Here is a 21,878-nt window from a genome sequence, read left to right as displayed (position 1 = left end):
AGTCAACCGTACGTCTTTCTGGTTAACTTCCCTGCCTTCTCCCTTTGTCTGCTTCAATGCGATATTTGACGCGCAAGTAATGCAAGGAAGGTGGCTTAGCGCAACTAGCGGGGATTTTGTTTAGATGTTATTTTTGCGCGGTGCCAGTGGGAGTTATATGCAGGGGTGGATTGTAGGCGAGAAAATGCGGTGCAGACACGGCCCTCCTAATCACACAGCCCACTCTTACAAATGCATGCGGGAAACCCCCTTTACGTGAGAAACAGCCTATCTCTTGTTAGGAAAAGCAAACTTCTTGGGCGTTTAGCTCTGCACAATATTCGATGTATGAAGGGGCTTATTTTAGTTCAGTGCAGCCATAAATTTTGCTGCGCATTGACGTTCGATGTAAAATAGTTCGATGGAAAAGAAAATTCGATTGAGATGATTTTAATATAGCGGCGTTCAGCTGATTGGCCGGTGGCAGTCACGGGCGCCCTATCTTGACCGGGATCAGTTGAAAACTCGTAGCTCAGTACGTCATGTGATTGTTGGGACACTTGAACCATAGTTTATGGATGTTCGTGCGTGTGTCTGTATGTATGCCTCTATATATACGCAAACAAAATTTAAGACGTTACACCTTCTCCCATTAAAGGGAACCATTTGAGGATGCGAAGCAGTGCTGCTGTTCACTTGTGTTTTCATTTGTATGTTTCTATGTGTATGTTTCATTTGCGTGTGAAGTTGTGTTGATGTCGTGTACCACTTATGATAACCCCTCCTTCCATTTGTATGTTTTGCCTTGTGTGTGCGCCGCAAAGTGAACACCCAGCGCTGCTAGGAGAGCGCAATTGGATGCAGAGTCAAGGGGATCACTACCCCCCCCCCCCCCCCCCGACAGCTTATACACGAGCGCACAGCTGTGGCGGAGGAGAGATAAACGGGAGAGGAGAAACGAAGCAGAGGCAGCGCTCTGCCAACGCCACCTAGACTGCCTAGGTGGCGTTGGCTCTGCCGTAGGGCCCTCGGCGACCGTCTACTCCACCACTGCGCATGCGCCAACTCTCCCCATCTCCCCACGCGAGGAGAGGAAGAAGAAAGTTGGCGTATGGGTCACGCCGCACACCATCGGGTTGAACTCCGCCATAAGCTGATTCGCATCTAAAATTTTGAAGGGGTTTGAACCTTCCCACACCCCACCCCACTGGCTACGCCTATGGTATAAACCAAGGCAAGGCACCTGGGCGCGCGCAACCCATGTGACGTGCAGCGAGGCGTTCGCTGAAATTCGATCGCTTGATCTTGTTTTTTTTTTAAGTGGTAGCATTCTAAGTTCAACGACGTATTTACGAAACCATGTGATGCAGCTGGAAATCACGTGACGCGAGGCGTTCGCTCATGAGTTTCCTTCCTCCATTGGCTTTCATCGGTATTCCTTCCTCCATGCGTTCACTGCAACACCATTTCTTGAGCCGGTCGGTCACGTGAGCTCGCTATGAACAATTTGATGCAAGAGCGCGCATTTCAAATCTATAGGGGCGTCTTTATAGACCCGTGTGATCTCGCAGGCCTATCACATACGCTCACGCACTTACAGCTTCGCCGTCAGACAGTTTTCGCGGAGTGGAGCCGACTTGTTTATTCTTCCAAGTACGCAGCTCTTTAGGGGCCCGGTTTGTTAATCCACAGATCTGGTGTGGTGTGATCACGCTTAAAATCCAAGTGGCCTAAAGCAAGGCTAGCATAACTCAATACCACGTTAAAATAAACGAAGTGTAAGAATTATAATTAACAGGAATAACCAAGAAGTAATTGCAATAACTAGCTTAACATCGCCAGAGTCCTTCATATCGCTAAGAACACTTCAGAACCATACGACTCACTCCCATACCGCGCAAGAGAGGGCGCCACCGTCTCGCAAAGCGAACTATCGCTATTCCCACCAGAGCTTATCAGATGCTGCATATGCAGGGTAAACAACCTGGCGAAACTCGTCAGGTTGCTCGAGTGCAAATTACATCTATATGACACAGTTTAGATGCTGGAAACAAAAGTACTTGTATTACTTTGCCATTAATTTTGCCATTTCAATCCGTGAGTACTAAAAGCCTTTAGAAACTGCAAAGAAAGAATAGCAAATTAAAGGGCCCATTTTTCTTTAACACAATGTTGATCAGAACTAACAGACAATGATGCCAAGGAACGTATAGGGGATGCTATTATACATATAGTAGTAATTATAAATATGAAGAAAGAAAGATGGATATCCCCTCCTTTCTTTGATGTCGTTGTCTGCTAGTTCTCAATAATTTTGTTCTAACAAAGAAAACAAGCCTTTCAATTTCCATTTTCCTTCATTCATAGCGACAGTCTCGTTATGGTAGACTTGATGCTGTGAGGGATTATTGGTTAGCTGCAAGCTCGTAATAACACCACCTCCCGAGACGTCAAGAGGCATAAAAAGAGTGTTTAACACTTGCTGGCATAGCCACTTGCGGTGCTGACAAACACCCCCAGGTTTGAATGCACATATATACCCCATAAAGTAGATGGGCCGGGAGGGAGGGGAGGCGATGATCGCTGCTGTAGCACAGTTGGTAGAGCATCAGACAAGTTAGTTGAAGGTCGCAGGTTTGGTTCCTGACAGCGGCAAGTTATCTTTTCACCCAGTTTTATTTCTTCCCATTTACGTTACAATTACTAATACTTTCCTTGGCATCATTGCCTGCTAGTTCTCAGTAATACTTTGAAAATATCGTATTTCTCAAATTTTGAAAATTGCCTTGCATTCTATAAAACTGAGTGTGGATACATGTTTCATTAATGAGTTAAGCTTACAAAACTGAAAATTTCACATTTCTCGATTTTAAAAGGTTTTATGCCATTTTAACAATGTTGATTGTCAGCACATTTCTGACCAAAAAGGCCTTTGGAAATTTTGCATTTCTCGATTTTTTTTCTAATCTCCAGAGACTTGCTCAGCAAAAACCTCAATGGTCATCAAAGCAGTTTACTTTTACTTAACCCAGGGCTCAACTTGCTAATGTGAAGTAACTATCCTATTTAAAAGACTAACAGCCTAGCCACGTGCATGTGGAGGCCTCGATTGTTTGCACATTACTGAAGTGAGCAGAAATTAGAAAAGGGTTGACACACAATTTTATTTTAATTCTTGTGAGTGCATGTTGAGTTTTCCAGCATAAGGTAATTTCAACATAATGTACTTGGTCATGCTGGAGACCAGATTTAGAGCATTGATTATTGAGAAGAAGCAAACCTAGAAACACTTCATTTGCCTTTGCAAATATATATACTATATGAATTATTTCCGGTGCTTTTGTCACGACGCCCACCACAGACATTTACACGCCACCAAACTTCACTCAATAACATGTCCTCTCAACCATGGAAGCACATCATACAGTCTTTTTTTATGCGAGACGTTGTGCTGTCTTATGATAGTGGGTACCCCAATACACGCAAATCCACAAAGGTGATAAGAAACCCACAGATCAACCTTGCTTCTCGGTTTTCCTATGATGCAGTGCGAACTGAGAGAACCAGTCCTATTTTAGAATTATTAACAGAACAAGCTAAGATGATAAAAAAATGTGTGGAATTCACTCTTTATAACGTTATCATAGATGTAGGGTTCAGCATCTTCAGTAACTATAAACAAATAACAATGAAAAAAAAGTTGTGCCATTGTCATTTACGAGAGTTAGGGACTTTCTTTCTAATTGAAAATAATAAGGGTACAAGAAGAACATGAATGTACTAGTGGTACTGAAAATAAAATAATTAAATTGTATGGCAAACCTATTTCAACTTAACTTCCTTTAGGGTTTTATTACATGAAAGAGCTACACATCTAAAAGAATATTTGAATTCGTTTATCAAAAAAGCACACATGTTTGCAGTTGTTACTCCCAGATCCATCTATATAGGTTTTACTAAGCCGATTACCTACATCAGTTAGTTGAAACTTAGAAAAATAAATAATTAAAATTCAATGCTGCTTGTAAACTATGCCAACAAATGTGAAATATGTCAACGACGATGTTAATGTTTCAAGTGTGTTGTGTTTGATCAATCTTGCGTATAGAGATGCCCAACACAACACTTTACTTATAAATTATGTCACAGCACTTATTGCCACCATTCGGAGCTAATACACCTTAGATTATTTACAAGTGGCGGTTGCACATGGTCGGCACTAGAAGTATTTTACCACAACATTGTGTTACCAACATTGATATTCCGATAAGAGCAATGACAGGGGTGTAAAATTGTTCCTGATAAAAAGCAATGCACAACATGCCAAATTATCAAAAATGTGCATTTCACATATCAAAGAAGAAAAAAACTTTAGATTTTTGCACAAATGATGTGATGCAAACAAATTTAGCAAACAAAAGAAGGAAGTACTGTGAAGATTTTGTAGAAACCAAGTCATCATATAAAAATTTTAAAATACACTCTTCCAGGAAGTAATACTAAAAATATAAAGCAAGCCTAATTTGCAATATGAGAAAGTGAAAAATGCAGAACCCTACATACAGAACACCATCCTAATGGCAAAGCTTGACTTTCACGTAGTTTCAGGGAGTTTTCACAGACTCCAGAATTGCTAAGGTATTGTGCTATTTCTAGTGCAGAGGCTTCAATTCAGCTTTAAAGTGAGGGGAACTCCACACAGTTCAGGAGACATATATCCTCGCAGCAGGTTTGTTTTCGTATCCCCATTCAGACTACCTACATCTTATTTTATTTGTAAAACAGCCTGCAATGTAACACGTAACGTCGCACTGCTCAGGATTTCGTAAGCTGAACACACAGTTAAACGCACATGCACGCACGTACAATATGCTACGAGACGAAGAGTTGAAGGTTCGTTCATGCTGAATAAGGAGTGAAGGGACAGATCTCGGAACGTCACACCAGAGAAGCGTACAAGAGTGACCACGATGTGCATGATATCAACGAATGATCTGATGGGCATGAGAGTTGTACTTATACTTCTTTTTTTTTTTGATGACCATGGTCACCAATCAAACTGTCCTGTATTTTTCTGTACAACATGTTAAATGATTATTATATTGACCCAAGCTCCGTGAAGGAGCCCAACCTGGTAACAGATACAACAAGGCCCTTCATGCTTGACATAAAGGCCTTAGTACCTGCGCAATTCCCTTTATTAAATGTCATCTATTATTACCCGCTTGTGCACAAACAGAGGTATCTCTACATATTTTCTTTCTATCCAAATAAAATAAGCGACATCAGGCCTTAGTTAAATAAACATGCATTCTTATACAACACAGTGTGTAAGGCTTGTTTGCTCAACTATGCAAACTAGCATGGTGGTTAGCCAGATCACTTCTATCTAACCAAAACTACAACCTAAATATCTTTAGCAGTAAGTTCTGCATCAACTTATAAGAATTACAGTTGGTCAAAGTTGGCTATGATTTATAATACTGTACAAACCACGCTAAACACCTAAAGATTCAAAGCTGGACTCATCATGCAAACAGGAAATTGTCTACAATGCATGTCTAAGTTGCAACTGTTGATCGATGCCACAATATACAAGATCTCGCAAAGGGACGACAAATACAATGTACAGTTTGAACTCGAGTGGCTGCGTCGTGTGACAAATGTATATATATCCAATGTAAATCAAGATGGTATAAAATCATTGATGCTACTGCAGAATGGCAAGGAAAAAAAAGAACAAACTAATGACAGCCAAGAACAAAGAGCTTTGCAGCACAATGATCACATTTTTATGTGATTGCATCACGTGCATCCTTGGAATAAGTTACCGCCGCGGCTCAGATCACAGTATTCATAAAAACGTACGGAAGTACAATGCAGGGCACCGGCCGAATGCACGGGGCACATCTGTTTGCTGGCCAACCCTGCCTCTAGTGAAGCGTCTAGTAGCGGTACGATGCTAACGCTTGAATTTAAAAACATTCAATATGAATGTGATATGATAACACTTATGTATAAATGCTGTACAAGCACGAACGTAAAACCAGAATCAGCCTTTTGTGACTTTCAAAACCATGTGAAACGTGATCACCAAAAGATGCAAGTTAAAAAAAAAAGAAGCTCTGCTTCTGTACTTTGCATTGTCTGAAAAAATGACTAGCATGCAAACGTCATGCGCAGAACTTCGAATAACAGCGATTTTTTAAAAAATAAAGCTTATTCGCTCTAAGCTCCCCAAAGCAGTGTCCTTGTTGAAGGTGAATTAATACTACACTCCAGAGAAAAAAAAAAGACTTGTAGATGGAGTACTAAACTTGCATAACTGTATCTCGCCTTATTTGGCAGAGACACGGGGAAGGAAGAAAAGAGAGCTTAGAAAGCTCACCTAAATGAGCTGTTTCCCACTTTCTAAACTAACGCTATGAAAAAGTTGTAAATCCCTTCAACAAACCACATGAATTTAGGTGTTCAGTACTTGCAGACATTCGGATGCCTAGCTTCACGTTCTCAAGAAATATAAACGTTATCCTGGGGACAGTAAAAGAAGAGGAACAAAACAACACTCCTGAATCTTCCTTGCACATCGTCTGGCTTCAAATCCTAGATGACACACCTTTGGCTCACTCTTCTCCAGTCAACAACGGCACTCGTGTCGAAACCCAGCACATCATTGTTCATCAGTCTCCTAGAGTTGCGACACACCAGTCGTTGCATCGTTGGATCAGACATGCCGCCTTGCATGCAGAGGTCTGTATGTCCCGTGTCCTTGAGTTTTGTTGCTAGAGAAGGAGCGACGTGCAACTCCTCACTTGTTCTTGCCGGCGAATTCGTGCAAGATATCTCTCGCCATTTGCAAGTCATTCCGTGCTATCCCCAAAGCACGAATCACAGCGTCCTGTGCGTAGCCCTCAGATGTGAGCTCCGATATGTAGTCCATATGAAGATTCTCGTAGCTCACGCGATCGTTTTCCTTGTTTTCCAGGGCACTTGTGCCAAGGGGTCTCAACATTCGTAGCCTGCAGGACAGGAGAAGCAACAGCTCAAGAAAGTCAGGTGAGCTAAACACAGGTTTCATACTCAGAACAGCAAATTAGTAGGCACAGAGCAAAAACTTAGCCTGATTGGTCTTGAAGGGCCAGTAAACAACCCCGAGGTAAAAAAATTTTAATGAAGAAAAATACAAGCACTTTTGCTATCTGAACATGCTGCTGCAAGAATCTTGCGAGTATGTGTAATAATAAAAAAGGTGCAGGGATTAGAACATCTGTTTCAGTCGGTTTCAAATTTTTGTGCGGCCACTCGCTGCCCTTCTCCGCGAAGGAGTAGCCTGTCTTCCTGACTCTGCCCACTTCGGCAACGTGACACGACGTCCATGATACGCCATTGGCACTCAACCGACGACCATGCGGGACTCCCCCCCCCCTCCCCCCAAAAAGTACATATCATAACGGCGTGGGCAGGAGACGTGAAGCAAGGAGCACTTTTCTTCTCGCGGTAAAGTGGTTGGATGCCACTTTATCTCCAAAGCCTTCGTTCTGGCAATACCACTTCTACCGGAGTTTCGGGCTCTACAAAATGGCAGAGGGCACCACAGAAAAATGAAAATGCAGACTGCGTGGCTGAAACTTGCCGCAGGGCCAAGGCACCGTTTCGTGGGGCAAACAACCAGCCAACAGGGTCGCTGGTGCGCGACGCTGCCCATAGGCAAACTTTCATCAGACTGTGCGTACAAGGGGGATTGTTCAGGCAAGGGAAACAGGCACGGATTGTTTTTCGAAATGGAGGTGTTACATATGCACACAATGAACCAAATATTCTTCTAGTGCTGCCATCTATGCGTTGCCCTCGAACTAAAGAAATACTGGCGCCACCTACACTGCACCTCCAAATTTGTATCTTGAGAATAAACAGTTCCATCACTGCTCTCGACTGGGCTGGTCCTGTATCCATTGCTGCCCAAGAACAACACAACGTAAGAGGAGGGTCTGCACAGCGCTGTAATATTCAGTGAATGTGATCGTGGCGGTCTACTGTACAAATTGGCGAGCTTGTTTGGGGGGTGTAAAAAAAAGTTGAAAACTGTTTACTGGCCCATTAATAAGTTATACTAATTGGCATTTGATCTTTCATTAAAAACATCAGTTTTAAATAGGTGGTTTGTGGGTGAGCTTCTGTTTGCACCAATATATAATCTACCGGATGCAGCACTACCTAAGCACATTCATCATTGTTTACCTCAAATGCCAGAAAATAAGAAGTCATATACACTTGAAACATACAAAACGCTCCCAGAGCTATACAGTTAATCACGGAGAAAGCCACAATGAACTACTATTACCTGAGATTTCTTAGCATTGTACACGCAAATACAAGTATACACGACAGTTCCAGCACATTGCATTTATTGAAGCCTGGCTGTGAAAGCTGAGACTCATAGCTAGTTGCCACGAATCTGTTTGTTGATCCGGGAAGAGGTGAAAACTGTAGTCCAACCTCTTGCTCAGCAGCTGGATGTCACAGCCACTGTGCTGCCATGGCCCGTTTGAAATAGACAATTGTCCCCAACACAATGTGTGAATCATACGGTATGACTCTAGGAATATCTTGAGTCTTGCATTGGCATTGCAGAAAGTATGCACTTGTCAATCAGGGAACCACTACCATTCTTTTTCCAATTAGAGACTCAATGTAGGGTAATGGTAATGCAAAATGAATAATCGGAACAAACAAAGCAGCAAAAGCTTTGAGGCTTATCACGATTGACTGACTTCACGACAAACTAACTTGAGAACGCCTCACCTCTTCTCAATTTTCTGGCTAGTTCCCACGGATCCGTTTGCTGACCCGGGAAGAGGTGAACACAGTAAGGAGTCCAATGAGGACGGCTCGGTTTGGCGTGGAACAGGGTTTGCAGCTGCAAACAAGAAAAAGAAATTCTTAGGCAGGGGAAATTGGAGCCCTCAATTCTAAATCATTTCGTGTAGGTAAGTTCCAATAAACAGGGTCAGATTGCAAATATCTATATACTGATTGTTGCAAGAAGTGTGTCCGAAAATTCTCATAAAGTAGGGAAATGAAATGTTTGCTGGCTGCCTTCAAAATCACTTTTTCTGTAGCAGAAGACATTTTAAGATGGTTTAAGACATTCATTATGGAAGTAATTAAAATAAATGGACCTATATTTTAAACTAGTAGAGACAGGCAGTTGAGTTCAAGAGGAGAATAAACGTTCTTCCTGCAAAGAGCCTATTGCTACTTTGAAATTTCAAAAAGCAGCCTTTGGCAACTACTGCAACGTAGTGAAATTCAAGTGAACTCAAAATAAACTCAACAACTTGAAATTCATCTACATTTTTATAAGAATATTCGAAAACAATTGTGAAGGTTGCCATATGTTCTAATGTGACTTGTGCTGAGTGATAGCCCATGTCATTAGCGTAGCCAGAATTTTTTTCAAGGGGGGTTCAACCATGCTTTATGTATGTTTACACAAGTGTTTCTATGTGTGTGTGTATACATACACAAGCAAAATTGAAAAATGTGGGGGAATTTGGAACCCCCAACCTCCCAGAATGCCCATGGCCCATGTTTAGTTGTTAATATGTGTTCATCATGAAAAAAAAAGCAATTACATATAGCAATACAAAACAGGTTTTCTTATGCAGTCTAAAATTTTTTTGCAGTTGGCCTTTAAAGCGACCCTGAAACACTTTTTCCGGGTAATCATTGCATGGGGTTTATTATTAAGTAAACTGTCTCATGAATTGACTGCCCTGACAATTTTCAGTCTGCCAGGTATAAGCAGAGTTACGGGGATTTTTCCCACACTTTTTTATCTTTCCTTTCATTCCAGTGAGCGTGCTCACTGGTATCTTTCCTGGTTTCACTGGTATCTTTCCTGGTTTCACTGGTATCTTTCCTGGTTTCACTGGTATCTTTCACTGGTATTTCACTGGTATCTTTCCTTTCATACCAGTGAGGGGGATGACAAGGGGACAAGAAGCTATGTTTGTTTACCAGTGTATTATGACCTTGAGCACTTTTCTCTTTCTTCTTCAAGCATACAGCTTACTATCGGCCTGATCGTGAGTGAGCGCGTGGGCCCATCGTAACTACCATGTAGGTCACGATGCCTAAATTGACCAATGGCTGTAGACTATGTTTACGGGGCAGTCATTTTGGTTTATGGCATCCTTTGTCGAGAGAAGAGTGAGCTATTTCTAGTTGACTTTCAAAATGAATTGTAAATTCCAGGCCACATCCTAGGCTATACTAACTTGGTTTACATGTTATCAGAAGCCTCGACTACTTATCAGCAGTGTTTTTTGACCATGCTGAAAAAGTGGGCCCTTTCAACAGCACTGCGGCAAAAGCAGCAGTAAGACCCTATTCAGAGTTCAATATTTTGCCATATTCCACTGACCAAGCCCAGTAGCAGCACTGAGTTCAGTGTTGGCATAGCTGGGCTCTTCAAAGAGCTCGGCCAGTTCGGCGTAATGGATGCTTGGCGCTGGCAGCGGTGAGGGTGCACGCTGCAGGGGTGCGCTGCTTCCACCACCAGGCCACGTCCCATTGGTGTTGGGCGGTGATGGAGCCACGGTGACGATGGTAGGTGGAAAGGAGGAAGAAGGACGGGGACCAAGGCAGCAGCCAGAGCTGGAGCTTGAGGCTGATCCCGGGTTAGAGCTGGAACCTGAACACGAGCTCCTGGCGAAGAGGCCCGTGTCGTGTTGGACTTCTGAGTATGTCACACTGGTGCCTGTAAGCAGAGAAGCAAGTTGCGACAATGAGCTTCTGTTTACACGAGGGCCTGCAGTGGCATGTGGGACATTTTCACTAATTAAGCTTGAAAATTCACAATGTCAAGAAGCCTTCATGAAGGCAAATCATGAGTTTCGTTTTCTTTCTAAAGAATTTGCGAATGCTTTACTAAGAAAAAAGTAAATAACTTTGCAGGTGATTAGAAATTATTTTCTATCTTGTACAGCAGGCAAAAATGAGGAAACGCAGACAAGGCATGTTTGACAAACAGACAACGCTGATAAAAAAATGAATTCAGGATAACTTTCCTCACTTCTTGTAGGAGTTGTTTAATTTTATTGACTGCTTCAGTGCACCGAACTGTTCATTTCATTGTCACTGCAGTGCCAACAGGTAGACTCTTGATATGATTAAGTTAGAAAGGAATAGTGCTGCCCAGGCAATAGACTGTTCCTAAATATCTTAAAAACAATGGCGATATCTATACCTGCATAAAATTTTGTAAAGCTACTTTTGTCGAGGACAAGACAGAACAGTACATGACAGGACGGATGCTGTCATGTAACATACTTTCCCCAACTGCTTTGCTACCTGCATTTCGAAGCAAAGAACAAAATATGCTTTGCTTATGAATTTCCATAGCCACAAAGTTCCCCACTACTATGGACTTAGAGTCAGTGAACTAAAGCCAAGAAAGGACAACAAATCCTTATCAAGATAAGACTTTTTAGAAAAATATGTTCATGGCTACTGTACTCACCAGAATTCTCGGGTGAACTTTGAGGCGTACTGGAGGTCCGAGAAGGTGCTCCCCCATTGATGTACTCATCTGTACCTGGCCTAAACAGGGTTTGGTGCCTGAGTACAGAAGATCAAAGGTCATTTCAAACAAATGTAGATGAAAAATAGCATATTCACATGATTAAACTGAAGAAGAAATATAACACAAAAGTAGGCAGTACTTGATGAACCCAATGGGCAGTAAAGCCAAGGAAAATGTAAAGGACATTATTTATAGCCGTTAACTGTTGTGTAGTAGTTATGACATAAGTTGAAAGGACCTAAAGTGGACAAAAAGCAGCACTGCTACTGGTTGGAACAATACCTACAATCTTCAGTTAATGTGCCTCATGCTCTACTGATTGAGCCACAGGAATGGTCACCCTCCCGTCCACTTTACTGGCTATTTCCATGCACGTAAGCCTGATAGTGTTAGCCAACACCAACTGTATGCCTTGATCCATTCCCGTTCTTTCATTCAAATGTGAACAGTGCAGTCTGCCAACATACCTACGTAGTTTTATTTAGAATAAACCACAAGATCAACAAACTTGTTGCTGGGCTGGTTGGCTTGTTATACAATGCAGACAAAAACGAGAAGAGGGACACAAAAGGGTACTAACTATCACAACTACAGCATGTTTTATTTTTGTCACAAGCTACCGATTTAAAGGTGCCTTGAACTACCCCTTGTGCACGGTGTTGGTGAAAAAAGCATGTGCAGCGGAAAGTAGACGCTGCTGTGAAAAGCTCATTCATATCTTGCAGTCATGTTAAAAAGGACTCTTTGGGCAACTGCTATAAGCACACCCAAACAAGCTGGGTACCTACCAAGCTGGGTACCCACCCAGAAGCGTGGTATTTGCTACACACTTGCAAGTCTCTTTGTGAAATTTTTCATGCAGAGACTAGCGATAATGAAGAATGATGCCTGAAGTGGGTATGCACCACAGTTAATATGTGATCAAGAACAAGCTTCTGTAATGGGTTGGAGCATTGGACAACCAACTCTTCACCTGTGTGACGCCTGGTTGTTCGTATTTCTAAAACGCTTTATTGCTCTTATTAGCACGATTTCTTTCCCGACATCAAGCCTGTCTAAAGTCAGTTTTGAAATGAGTTTCAAGTGCCAGCGTGGCTCAGTGGCAGAACACTGGGCTGGCATGCACCAGACCTGGGTTCGAATCCTGCTGTGTCCTTAGTGTTCTTATATTACTAAGTTTTTTTTTTCTTGTTTGACTACAGCACCATATGCAACCCTTGTGATTTCATAACAACTTTCACTGTAAAAGCACGCATTAGTTGCATAACTGTGACGGTGGCACCACCTAAGGTAAATTAAAGTTGAATGCACTCAAAACTCATTATCACAAAGTTGTATCTTACACAAAAATAGGTTCATTATATCCAAGCATTTGTTCTAAAGGTATATTCTTAGCACTGTATCTATTGCGATAGTATATTCATTTAGTTTGTTATCACCAATATTTCATTATACTCGGGTTCGCTACATTGAGGTTTGAGTGTATACAAAAAACACTCATAATGAAATAAAGCCAAAAATGAGGAAAACTTAAGTTTTTCACAAAAATTAATGTACATACAGCCTCTATAGGAACACAGAAGCCCTGTAATGCAACCACATCATAGGTGGACACATGCCCAAGGATGAGTAAAAGGCCCTTGAAATTTTTCCTTGTAGAAGCTGGCACATGAAGACAACTGATGTGTTATAATTTCAATATGAATACGTGGGCCTAACAAGCTACCCTATGCAACTGCGTCTGTGTCCCACATCTCTATAATTTATGCAATGCTTTGTTGGTTTATAGTGAGGCCAACAGGTGGCACGTCACTGAAATTGAAGTTCAGCATTACACTAAGGCAATAAGCTACTTTGCTAAAGAACCCCCAGTTCTCTCAATTATTAAGACATAAAAGTGATATTATAAATTAGTTTAGACCGATAAATTACTTTGAAAACTTCAGTGTGATTAATTTCCCTAACACAGCTTTATTAATAGCTGAGAAAATTAGTCATAGGTTTCACAATTAAGTTTACCACTGCCCCGCTGCGGTGATCTAGTGGCTAAGGTACTCGGCTGCTGACCCACAGATCGGGGGATCGAATCCCGACAGTGGGAGCTTCATTTTTGATGGAGGCGGAAATGCTGTAGGCCAGTGTGCTCAGATTTGGGTGCACATTAAAGAACCCTAGCTGGTCAAAATTTCCAGAACTTTCCACTACGGCATCTCTCATAATCATATGATGGTTTTGGGATGTTAAACCCCACATATCAAATCAATCTAATGACATGTCATGAAATTCAAAGTGTTCTTTCATATTCTGGCCATATTTCCTCAGAAAAATTTCCTGAAACTTGGTTTCTGTCTGTCTGAAAAGGCAATGTACATCATTCTACCTGATTAGGAACAATGAAGGTCCAAGTGGACACCATAAAGAACTGTGACATCACAGCATACAGTGTAAGAACTTTAGTGTGGAGTCACCATCCACATTTTATTTTCACATTTTTTTCTCGCTTGTCGAGCGTCTTCTAGCAGCAAGAGGGGTGTTCTTGGTATCGTGAAAGTGTGACCTAGAAATATTAAAAAAATTATTTTTCTCTTCAGAGTCCCTTCAACGTTTCACATTTTTCTTGTCTGTCTCCACAGGACAAGTATGACTATGCTACAGCCTCAGATATTGTGAGCAAGTGTTCGCAAGACGCATTACCTTGGTGAGGTGCCAGGTGATTGGCCAGGAGTGTTGGTGGGTGATGCTCTGCGTGGTGGCACAGGAGGTGGTGCAGTAGTCGCAATACGACGGGTCACCATGGGGGATGAATGTGGTGACACCAGAGGAGAACGGCTACATGACTGCAAGCGAAAGAATCGCACACGAATATGTTGGACACATATATGTAGCCCTGCTAAAAAAACTGATTGATTGGTCAATCAACCAATCAATCAAATGAACAAAAAATTTTGGAGTTCAACACCCTAATGCCGTATACAAACAACAAGAAAATGCATGATGGGTGGCTCTAGAATGCAAATTGTGATGCCTAATTTTAGGTAGATTACCTCTTTCATATTAGATCACACATTACATCACAAGACCACTGCTGCCTTCAACCCCTTTATAAGTAGTCAATGCCACTCACAAAAGATGGTACACATTCAAGCTGTACATTGGCACTCTGCATGTATTTGAACTTGTAAATTTGAGTAAATAAAAAATTAAGTTGTTAAATACACATGCACCCACAAAAAATGAGTCTTTTTGACATTTGTCAGAGACAAGTTTCCCTTGTGGTTCATGTGAAGCAAGAGCTTCTTTAAAACCTAATAATAGCAAATAATAAATAGGCTGTAAAATAACACTGAACTCGAGGTAAGGCAAGTTAATCAGTTGTGGAATTGAGTTATTTTGAGTGATATAAGTTATAAACAGAAACACCGAATGCTATGAAACTGCTCGAATACACTCGGCACGCTTTAGTTTGGCTTGTCATTACAATGCTAAACTTCTTATTATATTCCTTCTAAGTAATGATAAACATTTTAAATGATACTAATGCCTTCACGTGAGAATCAAGGCATTATAAACCTCATTTGTGACATACGAATAGTAAGAATCTTCCTTTCTGATGCATCTTTACTATGGCCAATTATTTTCGATAATAAATGGTAACAAGCTAATATTTCGTGAACATAACAAACCATAAAGTATGCCTCACTCACCCTGCTCCCATCAGCTGTTTCACTTCTTGGTGAAAGGGCCAGGGCTTGTAGTGACGACGTCCACGTGTTTGGGTCCTACAATTAGAACCACCACAGCCCACTGTGCACAACTCCCAAACAATGTTTGTTGTGCCCACTAAGCAAACAGAATGTTTCTTAGACAGTCATGACTTTAGTCTGCTAACCTATCTCTGGAAAAGAGGCATTGAGCCTGAAGAACTGTACAGGGTTTACGACAGCAGATGCATATGAGTCAAAGCAACGTACTGTGGTAAAATTTTATGCGTGGATCATTGTGCTCCACAACATGCTCCCTTAAATATGAGCTTGTGATACGCATTTCTGGTACAACTGAAGCTTTTTATGATGAAAGTCATGCTTAACTCATAGATGCTCTTGCGATATTCAGAATTCACATACTTGTGTCACCAGCAAAAAACCTCGTGTCTATCTTGATTTAGCCAATAATTTGCTGTATTCATCATATATTACATCCAGTTATATTAACAGTTGTGTTGCTTTATCACAGTTCAACTACACAAATAGCTGTTACTAAAATATGTCCTAATGATTCTTTCATAGGCAATATTTGCCCTCTAAACAGACAGTACCCCCGAATGTTGCTGGGTGCTGCATTTTGAGAGGGTCCTATTCCTTACCTAATCCTCCATTTATGCAACGATTTTAGAGGTGCTGTTGACAGCACAGATATCACCAATATGTGTTAATAGCACAGGCACCCCAAGTTTCAATTTTTGTAACTTCAATTTATTACTTTTTGCTTTTAAGAAAGTGTTCTACTATTAGGATGCAGTTTATACAAGCTACTCGCACTTTGCCTCGTAAGTAACTTTCTTTCCAACTTTTCTTTAGCTCCCTGATGTTGAAATATCTCTCAATATTGTCGTGCCATCTTTCTTAAAAAAGGTTTACTTAATTTGTCCACAGAGATGTCACTGCCTTCTTGCCAATGTGTCATTTTTATTTCCTAATTATGCTGTGAAAACATCCTCTCTTTCCTTTATAAAAATTAATTTTTCAGCTATCTTTGAATGTAGTCCATATAGTTGATCATTGCTATCCACTTCAGTAACCCCATTCAGTCATTCGGATCTTATAAGCACTAGACTTTTACATGGACCTGCTGCTATTTTTCTGTCCAGCGTTCCTGGCTGCTAAACCTAAATCAAAGCAGTGCCACGGCTGTCCAACACAAAGTGGGCAATTTCATTTGCTGAATAAGAAGCCTTTGTGTCGCTTTGACAACTCCATCATGGATATTCATGGTTGAGAGCAGTACAATTTTAAACAACTTGCCCAGTTAACTACTCCTCTTATGCACTTCAATACTTTTTTCCTTTAGGTTCTCAAATTTACAATAAATTTCTACAAGAAAAAGTAATTCTAAAAATGCATTCCTCATGATGAAGAAATACTCTATCGTGGTACATGATCACCGTGGCAGTACTGAAGATTGCAGAGAGCAACCAAACTTTGAGCACTGCTCCTTACAGGCCATAAATAAGTGTCATTTTTGTAGTAGTAAAAAAAAATATAGAGCTCAGTCATTTTCCATGGCAAAAAAAAAGACTTAAAGTTGGTTCCTCATTAAGGACTAGATAGCAAGGGTTAACAAAGAAGAAAATTGTGCTCAACTTACTGGGATTTTTTTTTTTCACTCGATTTGCAGAGCTTTTTTTGTTGTTGAAAGAAATCCATTATTTATATTCAATATTTTTTTTACTATTTTGCTAACTGAGAAAAAAGTTACTGAGCTACTTAACTGAAAAAAAAGTTAAACCCCCGCACGTGCGGTGCTCATTCACAACTGTCAATGAACATATGGGAAGCAGAGTAAATTGGCACCCGTGCTTAGAAGTGCTGAACAAAGGGCCGATTACCCCTTCACTGCTTGTGTTTTGTGTGTGCTCCAATATGACTGACGATCATCACATTTTCATTCTTACTTTCTAATTCAGATACGTTTACTTCTCACCTTTGCTTACACTTGTAGGCAACATAGAGACGATAGTTTTCAGCGCCTTCAGTGCGATAGTAAAAATAACAAAATGTTTATTTCACGGAGACATCACCACGAGAGACGTTTGAGACAGAGGTGCTTCTATTTTTACTTATTTTGTTAATTTATGGTGAGCCTCTCGTTCAACAAGTTCATCAACAAATGCGCACGATAAGCTGCTGGGAGTGCTCATGAGCACAGATCAGCTATTACTGATCATTTCAGCTGCGGAGTACACAAAATCCTCGTTGTGAAAAAACTTGTTGCAGACTTACGAGTAAGCATTGGCATATTTTACCATTTTTGGCTTTCCCAGCCAAGTGCCCTGCATTTCTTTCCATTTGGGGTAATGATGAAAACTTACTGTGAGATTTGTTGCACATATCTAGCATTGAGGCATCGTACAGTACAACAACAAGCTCAAGCAGCTAGAAGTCCGCCGCAGTGGAGTAGGAGCTATGGTACTCGGCTGCTTACTCGAAAGTCGCGAATTCGATCCTGGGCACGGCAGCCACATTAGATCGAGGCGAAATGCTGAAGGCCTGTGTACCGTGATACCGAGCCACATTAGGGAGCACCAAATGGTTGAAACTTCAGGAGTCCTTTACTACGACATCCTTCAATAATATTGTAGTTTTGGGATATAAAACCACAGATACATTATTTTTAATAGAAGCCGTATGCCCGCAATCCAGCTCTGCTTATACAGCTATACTTCCAGCTGGCCAAATTTAGCTTCAGACGCTTAGAACTGGATGCCAGGCACCGCAATTACACCCGAACATTGTGTTCCGCAACAGCTACGCAACAAGGCGAGCAGGAGCATCCTATCTGTGACGTAGAAAATATTGCAGTGCCAACCTCCCCAAAGAAGGCCCTCGCAGTCAATAATCTTTGCCATAGGTTGCAAAAAAAAAAAAGTGAAGCTCACTGAGACTCACTCAAAAAATATATTATTGCACTTGGGACTCAACCGGACTTTGACTCCTCAAAATTTTCAGAGCAGCACTCACTCCAACTCACACTTGAAAGAATTTTCTTCAACTGAACTCGTTCAGACTTATACCCACCAAAATATTACTCCCCCGGAATCACTCCGACTCAGACTCCCAGCTCAATCTCACTCTAAGTGAGTGCAAGTGAGTTAACACACGAGTGAGTTCGCCAAACTATGCACTGGCACACTACTTTCATGTGCAGAAGTCTGAGTAAGGGATTGCTGAAATTTATACTGAAAGAGCAAGAGCTCTTTCACTTGGAGCAAGAGCGCTGCTTTCCCAATAAATTTCTTACTTTTTTTCACTTTTCGGTAACCAATGTAATGCAGTCTCCTGAAGTGACGACTATGCATCAGCATCAACAGTTACATCATAATGTGATGCAGTGTTTTGTATGTAGCATGCTGCTCTTGTTTGTTGTAGTGTTATCCTATGCTGTCAAGGCAGTAAGTGCAAAACTAGTTTCAGTCTATAATACGAATTTTGAGCACCATGTGTAGTTATCACAAATGCTATCTTAGACAGAGAAAAAAAAAGTCAGCCGAAAATGAAGCCCAAAGGCACCAATGCTGCCAGTGTTTTGTAAGACGAGCTTGAAAAAGCACACGTTACAAATGCGTGGATCATATGCTCCGATGGGGGAAATAAAAAAATTGGTCACCTGGGCTGACCATCACGCTAAGAGTAATCTGAATAAATTTTTTGAGAAATAACTCCAGTCGAGACCTCAGCAAATTTTTTTTCTTCCAAATTAATGAGAAATCCTCTTGTGTGAAACATTTGTGCTCTCTTGGGCATCCCCTCAGGAGCCATCAGTTGTTGCAACAAACGGCACGCATAAAAGGCGAACATTAAGAATCTTGCATCTCAAAGTGGTCACTCTGCACTGATAACTGAATTTTAGGTCAAATTGTTAAAGTGCCCTAGTCTTGAAAATATAAACTTTAGGCAAATCTGTGTGTGCCTACACTGGAACAAGATGTGTCATTGAAGTGCCCCTGTCCCCTGCTGCAGTTGCTTCTGCTATCTGCACAAACGCTACACCGTCCTGCATCTGAAACATTTGTCTCACAGATTGCACAGATTACATTGATTGCTTGGCAATGCCGAAAGTGTCCACATTATTGATGACAGCCCCCTAGTAATCAAAAGGTAAAGGCAAATGTGACTACAGTGACACAATCTAAGTGATAGCCCAATGACACAGCATTGTCTCAGGATAATTCTAAAAGAAAGGTACGGAGGGGCAGATGAAAGCTTGTGATGCAAAATCCATAAATAGAGGGTGGGTGCTGGAGCCGATGTTTCGACAAGCGAACTTGTCTTTTTAAGGCTGCAACATTGAAGCCTTGATCATAACAAAGAATTCACGGTAGTGCATTGAAAGATGGATATAAACTACTACTTTTGCACATCTAATATGGAGTCATCAGCGAAATTGTGACTCTAGGTTCGAAGCAAACTCGAAGTGAATAATGATTTGGTTTGAATGATTTCGAATCGAATAGTATATATCACTTAATATAAAGGAAATAAGCATATTTGCAAACACTTAACTAATGTGCACATTATCTTTTTCAAATCAAAACAAGGCATGAGCAAATGTCATTATTTTTGGTTCAAAGGAAGTTAAAGCGATTTTGAATAGTAGTAGGATTTGACTTTCGATAGCATGCAAGTGACAACCTGTAAAATATGTTAAGCTTAAAGATTTTCTACACTTAGAGCATATAAGCCACTATAACAAGCTTTAAATATTAAAATTGGAAAAATGGATGGTATGGAAAAGTGTCCATTCAATGTTGAAGTGTAATTGTGCAGCAGCGTAGATTTCCCCTGAATTGATGTTTTCACGGCATCGCACCTCTTCCACTATAGTGAGACCACTTTTACTCACAAGCACTTTAATATACATTAGGATGGATGTTATCAAGGCTTAGCGCCACTCTACAGCATTGAAACCACTTTTACAGAAGTTACATGCGAACTACTATACATCTATTTGTTCATTTCGAATACTTCGAAATTTCCAATAATTTAAATTCGAATAGAAGCAAATTCAAATTCTGTATGATTTGTTTGAATATTTGCCCAAGCCTACTAGTCTGTTTTTGAAAAAATGTAATTTTTTTTATGTTGCTGTTTACGATGAAGCCCCGCCGTGGTGGTCTAGTGGCTAAGGTACTCAGTTGCTGACCCGCAGATCGCGGGATCGAATCCCGGCTGCGGCGGCTGCATTTCCGATGAAGGCGAAAATGCTGTAGGCCCATGTGCTTAGATTTGGGTGCACGTTAAAAAAACCCCAGGTGGTCGACATTTCCGGAGCCCTCCACTACGGCGTTTCTCATAATCATACGGTGGTTTTGGGACGTTAAACCCCACATATCAATATAATCAATCTTTACGACAAAGGCTGTCAATCAATTTCCTCCTTGCTTGGCTGTGCTTTGGCTGCTGGTTGCCAGTTTAGAGCATTCAATAGCCCAACAGTGCTGTCACTCTCCTCGCTCATAAGCACGTCGGTGTACTACGAAGTGGGAAACGTGTACGTGAAAAACGAGGTGGTCCAGCCTTCAACTGACAGAAGGCAGCGTTATTCCTCCGAACACGAAAAAAATGAACATTTCTTTCAATGCTCCTGTTCGTGATGCCCACACTGCTTTGTTCGAGGAGAAACAGCCAGGTACTGTGCATTCAGGCCGGGTATTAAACAGAAGACAGTGTTAAGGCATAGTGCGTCGTTTCCGAACACTCATAAAGCTCCCACTAAGAGTAAGACAAAATGCTGCTGCATCAATAGTATGTCATCGACTCCTCTTTCAAGCTACACATTTCGCGTTTTACGTGGGAAGCCAGGAAGCCACAGCGCGTCGTAACCAGTGACTATGACATGTTCAACATCACGCCTTCTCACTCAAGTATTGAAGATTTGGATTGCACTAGTGGTATATGGATCCTTTTCTCTTGGAAAAAAACATTTTGAAGACTGTGCAGTTTATCGGTGTGAAGCCTGAGACAAAACAAAACAAAACAAAAACAGTTTTCATAGAATCGAGCTCCCGAAAGAAACTAGGATGTTTTATTAAACACTTTGGAAGGCAGTTACAGTGAACACAGGAATCAAGAATAGCTTTGGGAAATTGTTATTTGGACTGTAAAATAATAAACTTCAGCACCAGCCTAAAAAAAAAAAAAAAACCACGTAAACGAAAAAGAACCAGGTTCTGAAGTTTCTGATGCACTACAAGACATTGCAGGATGACTCTGGACACTATGAGTAGCATTTTCCCATATTCCATTGCATGTGACATTTCCAACTAAGCAAACAATAATATTCACATAATGTTCAAAAATGTGAGTGACTTCAAGCAATTCATGCAGTCACAAAAGTGTGCAAAAGAAAAAACAACAACAAAAGCATACAGCAAGCCATACAATCACTCTCTCTCTCGTATTTACAGAGGACATAAATTATTGTAATGCATGCACACAAAAACATACTGTTCACACCAGCATGCTCAAAACAAAAATAGAGGAACAATGCTACTTCTAGTTAAATCACTATGTCTTGTAAGAAACAACAAAGATAA

At 41.0% G+C, this 21,878-nt stretch overlaps 1 protein-coding gene across 1 annotated transcript in view; it reads right to left on the bottom strand.

The window, feature by feature from the left end:
- Positions 1–3,123: 3,123 nt before the first annotated feature.
- Cbl (E3 ubiquitin-protein ligase CBL) overlaps positions 3,124–21,878 on the bottom strand; it is a 47,619-nt gene continuing 28,864 nt past the window's right edge. The window contains exons 7-12 of the mRNA XM_037422587.2: positions 15,271–15,345; positions 14,261–14,403; positions 11,504–11,601; positions 10,406–10,741; positions 8,782–8,896; positions 3,124–6,998 (exon numbers count right to left, since the gene is read on the bottom strand). Of these exons, the coding sequence (XP_037278484.1) occupies positions 6,788–6,998; positions 8,782–8,896; positions 10,406–10,741; positions 11,504–11,601; positions 14,261–14,403; positions 15,271–15,345 (978 nt within the window). The 3' untranslated portion in view covers positions 3,124–6,787. The remainder of the gene's footprint in view (positions 6,999–8,781; positions 8,897–10,405; positions 10,742–11,503; positions 11,602–14,260; positions 14,404–15,270; positions 15,346–21,878) is intronic.

Source organism: Rhipicephalus microplus, chromosome 4, assembly GCF_043290135.1.
Source record: "Rhipicephalus microplus isolate Deutch F79 chromosome 4, USDA_Rmic, whole genome shotgun sequence".
NCBI classification, from domain to species: domain Eukaryota; kingdom Metazoa; phylum Arthropoda; class Arachnida; order Ixodida; family Ixodidae; genus Rhipicephalus; species Rhipicephalus microplus.
The sequence above is the reverse complement of the archived record's forward strand: the minus strand, read 5'-3'. Positions and strand labels throughout refer to the sequence as shown.